Raw genomic sequence first — 12345 nt, forward strand, 5'->3', positions numbered from 1 at the left:
TGATATTTAAGTCACTCATGGACATTATCGGATACAGATTTCCAAATATCTTGAACAATATTCTCAGGATTGTTAACCAGAGTATTTTTTTTTCTCTCGTTGAAGGCATCGACTGCTACGGTCATTAGCCTCTAACCTTACCATCACCGTACAACATGTACAACTTCCATGACCTATCCAGGATTCGAACCCGGTACCACAGTCGACATCTCTGTCCACTGCACTACCGAGGCAGTCTACCAGAGTACTTATCGAAAAAGATCGAACAGTCTGAAAGTCTAACCAATCCACACCTACATTTCGTCTAATTTTATCTAATCCATCCAAAAACTATGCAACTTGAAACAAATTCAAGATAACCATTCACATTCTTGAGTTGTTCTCAGTTGAAGTGAATAGTCTTGAACTGTAACCAACTACTGATACATAACAAAGCAAGATAATGAAGTAATGATTATATAAGACATATACATATACAGCGACATTAATAAATGATACATCTTAACTATCACCCTCTCAAGTCCTACCACATCATCCTCCAAACTCACATTTCCAGAAACAGTGTTTACCCTATCCGTTAACCTCCAATTCCCCGCCAACTTTTGACAACATCCAATTAGCCTAATCAACGAGCGAATACCCCCATCAATCACATCCATCTCTCCCACCTCGTTCGAATCAAGACGTATCCCGGCTCGATCCCCCACCCACCGAACACTCCCCACCCAACCGAGAGATTACCCCGCGCTAGGCATAATTTCACAGGTAGATAAATTTCACGGTACATTAACCTTAATCCCTTTTGCCGATGGTTGGAGCCGACGATGCCAACGACATCGAGTTATGTCGGCGCTGATTCTCAAGGTCAGAATTATTAGATTTTCCGTGATATCGGAGGGGGACGAGGGCAGAGGGGGGAGTAGTGGTGGTGTTGGAGGAGACGATGCGTTATACGGGATGCTCCCGTGTGGAAAATCGGGCTGGGGTTATTGGATTCTTGTTGAACCGGTGTCGGAGGGTGAGATTCGAGGGAGGGGGTTTTATTGGGTTTGGTCAAGACTTCGAGGGGTTTGTGGTGTTTTGAGATCCTTTTCCATGAACTGTCTGAGGTAGGAATATGGGATTTGGTTCTAGAGTTTTGGTGATTCAAAGTGTAGGCGTACAAATTTGCTTCCGTTGTTTTTTACAGAATTCAAGGCATTATTGTTAAAGAACTGATTATACATTTATGATTCAAAGTATCGTCCATCGCTGGCCACTACTTTCTTCCATCTTTTGGGCAGCGAACGAATCCTGCGTTGAAAAAACTGATCATCTTTTGAAGCGATCCATGAATCTATCTAATTTTTGGACGTTTGCCATTGATTGAAACAAGTTATAGTCCGAGGGAGCAACGTTCGGATAATAAGGCGGGTGGGGTCGAACATTGTCATGCTGTAAAGTCACTTTATCATGTCTCTCGTTGTATTGTGGCGATTTGTTTTTCAATGCTCGGCTCAAACGCATTAATTGCGCTAGATAACGATCGCCTGTAATTGTTTAAGTCGGTTTGAACAACTCATAATACACTACGCCGAGCTGGTCCCACCAAAAACTGAGCATGACCTTGGAACCGTGAATATTCAGTTTGGCCGCCAACGTGGTAGCATGGCCGAAGTATCCTCATGATTTTCTGCGTTAATGATTATCGTAATGAACCCATTTTCCATCTCCGATAACAATGCGATGCAAAAAAATATTCTGTCTTTGCCTTGCAAGCAGCTGTTCAAAATCAAACAAATGCCGTTCAACATCTCTCGGCTTCAAATCGTACGGCACCCAATTTCCTTGGTTCTGAATAATTCTCATGAATTTAAATTGTTCGTTGCGTCATTCCCAAAGGTCCTGCCAATTTTTGTTGCGTTTGACATGAGTCTTAGTCAAGTAATGCCTTCAATTCTGCATTTTCGAAAACCTTCTCTCTTCTACCGTCATGCTAGTCTTCGACGTCAAAATCGCCGTTCTTTATGCGCTGAAACCATTCTCGGCATGTTCTTTCACTTTTAGCTTACTCGCCATAGGTTTTTGAGAGCATTCGATGAGCCTCAGCCGCAGATTTTTTCTTATTGAAGCAAAAAATTGAAACCTATCCTGAAATATACAATTTCTACCTTTCAAAATATTAAGACCAATAAATGAACCTTTTCTCTGAATACGAAGCATTTGCGAACTAGCTTAACTTGAAATTTCTCGCACATATTCACTTACACCCTGTATATATGATGGTAAATTGTGATGGTTTCAATGGAGATTGTAAAGTTTTAAGCTAATGAGAAATTTCTAAAAAAAATGAATGAATGAACAATCTACGTCAGAGAGCAGAATCTCTCATTTCCATGTATATTTCCCGGAATAATTACGTTCAAAATAACTACACAAACGAGGGTATCCGTCGAATTCGGTTAATTTGTCGAGAGGTTAAAACCTTTCCCCGATTCGACATCGCTCAGTAATGAAACACATTCTGGCAAAACCTATTTATCGCCGAATTCGTATAACGTTAGCCCAACTAGCGTCAGGTACACCGACCATTGGCGGCGGCGCCAGTATCGGCGTTAGGGGTGAAACAGTGAAGCGACTGTTACGGGCGCCTCTTTTCGATGGGCGGGAATTTAGCCTAGTTTGTGGTCGCCTTTCCATATTTATAACAAAAAATTGTCTTGATTCTTGAAAACAACATGAGGTTGGTCCGTTCCGCTGCGTTTATCAACATTATCTGCAATAAAAATCTCCTAAGCCGCCTGTTCAATAAATAACACATGGCAACCCAACCAATATAAGCAGCAATGCCTATTACCCTTATTGAATGAGGGATGGAAGTATTCCACAAAGACGAAAAACAACACTTTGAATTACATGGAAGTTGTTTACACATTCAACATATGGAAAATTCCTACGATTCTGAATTCGAAACTAGTTACTGATGAATGGTGAATGTTATTAGCGGAACATATGTTTTTAATCCCATTCAGTTTTCGAAACTTTGCATGACTTACCGCCCTTTGCGTCGATCGTACAGAGTGTCTTGTGAATGTGAAAATTGGATATATTACTTAAGCATTGTTCATCGGCGTCAGAGACACATCAAGGAATTCATTGTAGGATAAAATTATCGAAAAAAAAGGAAACGACCTTAGAAAGGAAACGATAAGCAAAATCGCTAGAGAAATCGAAAATGGCGAATTATCACCGAAGCAGGTGATAATTGTTGTTGTTTATTGATACTTTTCAGCAGGTGCGCCAAATATACGCTCTATTAGTGTGACGTTACACACCACCATTTTTAGTTTTTCATGTCAGTGTTCGGAATCCAAACAAATAAAATGTCATTCAAATTAGTAGGGTGTCGTTGAAGGAATTGGCTTATTTTCATGAATAAGAGTATTTGAGGAACGATTTCAGTATGAATTGATAGACAGAAGGAACGAGGTTAATTCCAGTAAGTTTGAATCCTGTATCATTCCCCAGATTTTGTAGAAAGCCGTGTTTATTAGTTGAACTTCAAGTTTGAACTTACTGGCATTAATCTCGTGCCTTCTGTCTATCAATTTATAGTAAAATCGTTCCTTAAATAATCTTATTTATTAAAATAAGCCAATTTCTTCAACGACAACGTACTAATTTGAATGACAATCTGTTTGTTTGGATTCCGAACACTGACAGGAGAACTAAAATGGCGGTTTGTGACGTCATCATTAATAGAGCGTATTCCTTGCCAAAATTGCTCGCGCCGGCCCTGGTGTCAGGTACACCGACCATTGGTGGCGGCGCAACGTAATACATGTGTGATTTATTCTCGCCACGAGTTATTTAATATGCCCCCCCCTCCCGACAGCCACAGCATCAATTTGGGATGCAACGAAATTTACAATTTAACAAGTTTTCGACGTTGGTCGAATCGAGTCTCTCTCCCCGAATTGGATTCGACGCCGCGTTATTTGCCGAATTGTAATCCGCTGCACTAATTAGTTTTTGCGATGTTTTCCCACGCGACGCCCCGGGCGTCATTTTCCGGTTGACGTTTTCTACGTGGGAAAAATTTCCCGTTCGGTCATTCGTTGCATAGTAATCGAGTCAATCTTGTTCGCTGCCTGAACTATTGCTGCGGGGGTAGTGGAGTGATGAGGTTGTGGTAATTGGTTTTTTTGGGATCGCTCAAGAATGTTGTTCTCGGAGCAAATTCAGACCGCAAAATGAGCTGAGAAGTATTCCGATCCCACGATATGCAACGAAATCTCCTGGACTGTCTTCCGTCCAGAAATAGTATATTACATAACAAGATGAGCATATTATGCACTACTAGAAAAAGTTACTACGAGTCACGAACCCCCGAGTGCATAATTCTAAAAGTGTCTAATAGTCTTACAACTCGAGATGCGAACTATGCTTTTTCTACGACCGCATTCATTTCCATAAAAACTTAAGCAAATCCAAAAATTGGTGGCAAACCTAGTAGAACTTAACCCTTTGCTCAGAAAAAATTCAAGGAAAGCAGTCAGCAATGAGAGCGCAGAAATCAGATAATCCTGGAATACGGCCATTTGAACAAGCTCAGGTTGCCACTCTCAGCTGAGCTTCAAGTTATTATGGGATTGCTGATAGTTGGTATAAGCATATTAGCACGACTAGATAATGTTACGCACAAGTCACGAAGCCGCGAGTGCGTAATTCTAAAAATGTGTAATTGTCTCACAACTCGAGTTGAGTACTGTGCTTCTTCTACGACCGTATTTATAACAATTTCAGGCAAATCCAAAACCTGGAGGTAAATCGTGACACAATTACGAAAAGTCAAAAAGTTATCGGCTACGCCAGCTTTTATTCGTTTCCTTGTCAACTATTAAAGGTTTTATTTTGTTGGTTACTCGCCATGAGATTTACTCTACAAATGTTAACGTAATGGTTGTTAATCTACATATTTACCGATATTGGCGAGTTTTACAAATTTCGTCATTTTCTGTAGGAGGAGTAGAAAAAATAGTTTTCATAGAAATGAATAGTTGTGAGACAATTAAGCACTCTCCGCTCCGTGTTCGGAAGCTACCCAGAAAATTTCGAGTTACTTCCATTCGAAAGTTATCTTGTATACGGCCGAAACGAATTTGAGGGTAAATGCGTCATCAGTGAGTCCAACCTCATCGTCTGAGACCATTCTCTGTTCTCAAAATTCTAAAATAATAGACATTCGATACCATACAACATGTGCATTAATTGCTGAATTTGCTAAATGGTGAATGCGCCATTCATTCAATTTCATTATGAAGTTCAATAATGTTTAGTTATTCTTGAACACCACACAAATCCGTTGAAAAGTGAATCTCTTGAATAGTACGCGTTTGCCTCTAGATACCTCATCAAACCTAATCAATTACATTCCACATTGTTTTACATATAACAAATAATTTGGAAAAACTCACCTTCATCAAGAGACACTTGGTCCCAAACTGCAACCTTTGTTCCCACAGGATCCTTAATGCTGACAGTGCCGATTACTCCAGAAGCTAGTTGAAGGTCATGGTCCAATGCAAGAACCCAGAAAGAAACTGCAATAAAAAAAATGTTTGAAATAACAGCCAACGCTCGACACGAATCATTTATTCGGAAAATTTTGAATGCTTCCCTATCATATTATTGGAAATAGACTGAAATCTATTACGGAGAACTTCATAACACTGCTTGAATTAGTTCAGTACAAACATTTGATTTTACACCTAGCTAATGAAAAAAAATTGTCTTGAATTATTCAGTTATACGGTTTTTCTGAATAAAATATATTCGACTTCCAGAAGAAATCACTTTTCAAATTTTCTCATAGCACCATCCCTTCACAAGATAATTGAATTCAATTTGGTGTAGATATTCCAATTTCCGCTATGAAGAGGGTGACCATCTTTACAGGATTTTCTTCTTGAAATTATCGAAAGAATATTTCATTTTCCTTTGTCCTCCAATTCAGCAACTCTGTGGATGCACGCAAAAGTGGAATTGGCGAATGGGTGTAGAAGCTACTGACCTCAATATTTTGGGATATTCCGCTAAAATTTCATATGGTTGTTACGTTGCCATGAACAAAGCGTGGCATTATTATTCCATGTATAGGTACAAGCAAAATTTCAATTCTATTGTTTTTCCATACGAATTCATTTGAATCTACATGAAATATTCCATGACTCTTGAAATAAATGCAATCCGTAATAACGGAAATATTGGGTATTTTTTTTCGAAATTATGGTTTTGATTTTTCTATGGTTCTGATGAAGATATAAGCTTGAAACTTCGCACGGAAATTAAAAAATTACAATCATTGTGCTAAATGATAGAGCCATCTGTTGGGAAAAAATTCGGAATATCTTCTGTATCAATTGACCCTTAGCTAGGAACACTCAAATAAGTAACGTTGTCAACAAAAAAAAAACATAATTTGAAGCATATATTTGTTTGGAGGATTCAAATAAAAAAAAAATCATAATGAAAATAAAAATTATATACCCAGAATTGTAGGGAGAGGGTGTCAAATTCATTAAAAAAAAATTTCTATGTACAAAAAAAAAATAGAAAATGACAAGCACTCATTTAAGAGGAATTCATGGTTCCCAATTTTCAACATTGCAGAAGTTGAAAAACATTCACAGCCACATTATAAGCAAATTGGTTTTGTATTTCGAAGTTTGTTTGATTATAGCAAGCAATGTTTTGCCCTTAATTTTTTTGACCGAGTTCTTTTAATCTTCAAACACGTTTCCTCGAAATTGGGATCCAAAAAGTTACACGAATCAGACATACTCGAATCTTTACTATGGTAAGTAACTAGTGACAGGGAGTCTCCTAGAACTATGCATTTTGATATGTAACTCGACCTTTTCAGTTGGTTCAGCATCTGTGAGTTAGGAAAGTCCTGCGAATTACTTCATTGACGACCGTTTGTTGTGGGGGATATGATGTTTTAAATATCGCGTGGAGTCTGGTAGACTCTATGTCATCAATTGAGATTAAAAAAATTGAATGTATATGAAATATTGGTGCTTTTTCCCTGATTGAAACATCTCAATCCATCCAAAAAAACAAATTCCAAAAACCACCCACCCAAACGAACAAAATCCGAACGGATCCAGATCAAACGCAATCCAAATTCACTCAGCTACGAATATAGCGATCCTCAATAATCTACAAACAAAACCTGCGAATCCCCATGAAATACACCCACACAGGCATCCGTTTGTTGCCATCTGTGCGGTCGCAGCATCGTCCATCATGAACTCGATACGGCGTAGAATGTTTACCTTGCGATCATTAACAATAGCGGATTAATGGTGAAGGGCCATACTTCGCCCCCTGCCATATGTGTGGAGAGTTATCACGATATGGGGGAACATTGCGATGATTCCTCGTGTGGGAATATTTCCCCCTCCTTTGGTGGCCGGTTGCAATTAGAGAAGAGGGGCTGATTGCTCATTAAGGTGCGGGGACGTGTTCATTAACAAGCTTTTTGGGAAAGAACACGTGTTTCATTACCGTTTCCTGTCTAATTATGTGTTATCTGTGTTGAGATCTGTTCTGAAATAATTCGTGAAAATGGTTTAGTTTATACCGATATATGTATTACTTTTCAATTCGAAAGGTGTGAAATGGAGGTTTGAGATGATTATTCAATTTATTTCCTGATGAAATACTACTACTGTATCTTTTAGATTTTCATAAAGGAAATAAACATAATTAATCCGTGTTCAATGTTTTTTCAATTCTATTGAACTGTTCACCTTCACCAGTAATGGATGTGTCAGTGTTAAGCTTATTCGGAGTCTCTACCACCTTTGGAAAATACATATAGGCTTATATGCAATTCTGTAGTTTCCAACACTCATGACTACCTGATAATGCCCTTGCATGGCAACAAATTTGGATAATTATTAACCTTCCCATTGACGAGATCATGAAAACTATCATCAAGAAAACATTCACTAAGTAGACGTAGAAAGTTGAATTAGGAAAGAGTGTTCACAATGCCAGCTCTCGAAAAAACCATCCAATGCTACAGGGATGATTCTCAAACCACGACGAGGAATAATGCTGAAGTATTTGAGTCTGGTACCAAATGATTTCTTTTCTTCGGCCTCTGTCCAAGTCTTCTAGGCAAAGATACTTGCAATCAAAAGAAATGAACCTAGTCAGAAATGTAATATAGCGATACATTCGTACTGTTAGGCTGCAAACAGAGCATTTAGCTCATATATCATCGATTCTAAGGTGATATTGGAGTGCTGAAGAAAACTCAACGAAATAGACAAGAATAACAAGGTGTATTCAGTCAGGCTTCTCGGTAACTCGGGAAATAAAGAGAAACTGACTTACCAGAAGAGAAGAACAAGCTACTTTCTCTTGCTGCTAACCTTTCTATAGGTAAATGTACTTAGAAGAATGAGTTTCAAAAGTACCGAAACAGAACACAGTGATGGAATCTTCCTGAATTGAATCGTTCCAAAAAGTTTCTTCGAAACTTTGAATTTGTATGATATTACCTATAGATCTAGTAAGAATAAGCTACGCTCCCTCACTGGATTCTTCACAAGGCATTGCTGTCTCTGGAAGCACCTCATGAGTATGAGTCCAGCAGAAAACGACAAATGAAAATTATGTGGGGAGGAGGAAGAAACTCTGGATCACCTCTCCATCTTTATCCAATGTAAAAAATTATATGGACATGAAACTTGTAGAAGTGAGGAAAAAACTTCCTTCAAGCTATACCAAATACTACACTTTATTAAAACTCTAGAACTTGAGGGCAAGCTGTAGATTACGAGGACTAGAACAGCTCAGATGGAAGCACAATCTACCCACCATAAGGTCACGGTGCAATGAAACCTCCCTCAAATCTATAATCTAATAAATGGCCAGAATTGATTTTGCTAGGCACGACATTCATTTTCAACAAGACAGTGATAAGTACCAGACAAGTAACGAAACAATAGCAATTTTACAAGAAATTTTGCTACCCATGTTATGAGGTCATCACAATTTGCTGCTGAGAAATTTTGTCCCTCAGACATTTTTGTCGTGAAACGTGAAAGATAACGTCTTTGCCAAAACTCCACAATCTATTAAAGGTTCTTAAGATGGAATTTGTGAAGTAATAGAAGACATTCAGCTGCAAAGGTGCGAATTAGTCATGAAAAATTTCATGATAAGGATATGGTGATGAATACTTAGCCAATTGATTGAGATCTTCTTCCATCTTCAATAAAATCGCTTCCTTTTCATGAATAAATAACCATCCATTGGTTCCTCTTGAAATGAAATAATAATTATTTTCATATGAAAATGAAACACCCCTTTCTGTAGTAGTACAGGCAGGAACAAGATATAATACATATGAATTCAAAGTCCTTTACAATTTCTTCCAAATAAAATGCAAAATGAAATTGAAACCATTGAATTATAAAATACACACCAAAGGAAATCTCAGAGGCTGCGCCAGAACTCAAAAGTAATCAAGTAATGTCCGAGTGAAGAAAAAAAAACCGTCGAATATCTCCTAGAATAATGGCTTTCACAGAACAGAAGACGCCCGTCTGCCCTTAAGAGCACTTCAGTAGACCAGCCGGAATCTAATAATTCGAAAGTGAAACCTTGTTTTTGTAATCCCCCATGAAAGTAATTTATTAGATAGCTCTTAATTAATTTCCAGTATGCTCCTTGCCTAATGGAGTGGCTTTCTGCGAAACATCAAAGATATAAGGATCTATATTTTGAAATCCGTATAAAAGACTGGACTTTCCCCTCTTCATCAAATTGAAACTCATCCTTTTACGTTGGAGCTAGAGGCTTTGTAGTTTTCCGACAATTATATTACATCTCGTCTTTTCTTTTTCGGATCTCTTTCAGTTTTCCTTTTCAGGATCAAAACTTATTCACCATCTCTTTGTGTGACTAGAACTTCAAAATGTATTAGGATGTTTAGGTCCTAATTCCTTAACTCTGTAGTGATCTTGGTCGTGTTGGTCTTCACTCATTTGAATTCATTGCAATCTAATTAACTGATTATGCACATTTCTGTTGATTTCTCAAGGGATTCTATAACATGGTTGAATCATCTCTGTTCTTTTGCAGATTCTGTTAAATAATTGCTGTTTAAATCGATTCTTTCAACGTGTGGAGCAGTGTCGAGGGTTTGAAACAGTGACCAAAGGCCTTATGGAGCAAGTGTTGACTAACAAATTGAAAAATAATATAAATAAGAGAAAACCAATTGGAAGAAATGTAGCTTGCTTCAATAATCACCAGAATCAATTCAGTCTCTTCATTCAACAACTAAATTGACACTCTATTTTTCTCTCCTGGATAAAAACTAAATTTAGTAAGAACTAGAATTAACCAAAGATCTGTTAGACTTTCCAACAATGCAATTAGATAGTTTCAAAGGAACGAAACCACAAATTGTGTTAGATCCAAAAGTGATGAGTATTTCTAAGAAAAGCTTCCAGACAACCTCAAAGCTAATTGTCAGACCTCAGTAGCTCCTCAACCGATAAGAGACAAGTAATCCAAACCTAAAATGTCATACTTCAAGCCTCAAACTGAAAACATGTCTTCCTCAGTTCTCTTCAAGTTTCCTGCACCTCGATTCATAGGACAAATACAAAGGGTGTTTTTTTTAGAGCTATAGAACTTTAAGTTACAATAACACAACGATGGATTATTCGATTGACATGAATTTTATTTATCCGCAAGAAAATCTCGTGGCATTACATTTTAAATATGATTTCTGGCATATGACCGCCACGGTTGGCTCGGATGTAGTCCAATCTGGACGTCCAATTTTCGATGACTTTTTCTAACATTTGTGGCCGTATATCGGCAATAACACGCCGAATATTGTCTTTCAAATGGTCAAGGGTTTGTGGCTTATCCGCATAGGCCAATGACTTTACATAGCCCTACAGAAAGTAGTCTAGCGGTGTTAAATCACAAGATCTTGGACGCCAATTCACAGGTCCAAAACGTGAAATTAGGCGGTCACCAAACGTGTCTTTCAATTAATCGATTGTGGCACGAGCTGTGTGACATGTTGCGCCGTCTTGTTGGAACCACAGGTCCTGGACATCATGGTTGTTCAATTCAGGTATGAAAAAGTTAGTAATCATGGCTATATACCGATCACCATTGACTGTAACTTTCTGGTCATCATCGTTTTTGAAGAAGTACGGACCAATGATTCCACCAGCCCATAAAGCGCACCAAACAGTCAGTTTTTCTAGATGTAACGGTGTTTCGACATACACTTGAGGATTAGCTTCACTTCAAATGCGGAAGTTTTGTTTGTTGACGTAGCCATTCAACCAGAAGTGCGCTTCATCGCTAAACAAAATAAAATGGACGTAGTGCGCGATACGTATTCCGCACAGAACCATTATTTTCGAAATAAAATTGCACTATTTGCAAGCGTTGTTCAGACGTGAGTCTATTCACTATGAATTGCCAAACCAAATTGAGAATAAATCACTTGACAGCTGTTGAATCGGTCGCCATCTTGAACAGTAATGCCAACTTAAAGTTATATACCTCGAAAAAAACACCCTATACGTCTAAACTTTTTCTATCACTCATGATGTTTGTCTTCTATTTTTTTACCATTTCACTGATCTTGTGATCTGTTGGAATCATCTTAGTTCTTCCACAGATATTATTGTCATTAATATGAGATCTCATTCGCTTTTCAGAATCATGAATGAAAAGAGTACTCACTTAATACCAAAGATAAATTAGTCCTCTCATTTCTGTTGTCAATTCAATTAGTCAATTGGACAAATAAGGCTCTCCTCAATATTAAACAAATTATTAATTCTCCTTTCATCTCTTTCCGACGACGATAAATGAAATCAAACAAGAGCCCAGCTAATCTCAACAGGAGCAACAAGACAAAAGATCGTGGATGGTGCCCAAGGACGCAATTAGATAAATTCGCTGAACTTCCGTCGGGTCCAACGGAGAAAACAAAAACGCGGAGTATTTCCAGGAACATCTTTCAGACTTCAACTTCAAAGACGATTGTCCGCCTTGAAGGACCCTTCAACCGACGAGAGACAAATAATCCGAATCTGAAACCGTCCCTGTATAGCTTTGGAGTGGAGTAATTTATTAGGGAGCTTTCTTGATTATGTTTATTGGTATTAGGTGGGATGTAAATTGTATATCTGTCTTTATTTTGTGATAATTAAAAGTCAAACCCATCTTTTCGAACTCTGTTTGGGCTTTATGTTTAATCCTTTTTCCTCAACTCTTGAAACTCATCTTCTCCAAAAACTTTCTCGA

The 12345-nt window shown here is 38.1% G+C and overlaps 1 protein-coding gene across 2 annotated transcripts in view; it reads right to left on the reverse strand.

Annotated features, from left to right (window-relative positions):
- The window catches only part of LOC123674819 (C3 and PZP-like alpha-2-macroglobulin domain-containing protein 8), a 223738-nt gene that overhangs the window by 103690 nt on the left and 107703 nt on the right, over positions 1 to 12345 (reverse strand). For both annotated transcript variants that reach the window (XM_045609922.1, XM_045609912.1), the window contains exon 5: positions 5457 to 5582. In XM_045609922.1, the coding sequence (XP_045465878.1) occupies positions 5457 to 5582 (126 nt within the window). The remainder of the gene's footprint in view (positions 1 to 5456; positions 5583 to 12345) is intronic.

Source organism: Harmonia axyridis, chromosome 1, assembly GCF_914767665.1.
Source record: "Harmonia axyridis chromosome 1, icHarAxyr1.1, whole genome shotgun sequence".
Classification (NCBI taxonomy): Eukaryota; Metazoa; Arthropoda; class Insecta; order Coleoptera; family Coccinellidae; genus Harmonia; species Harmonia axyridis.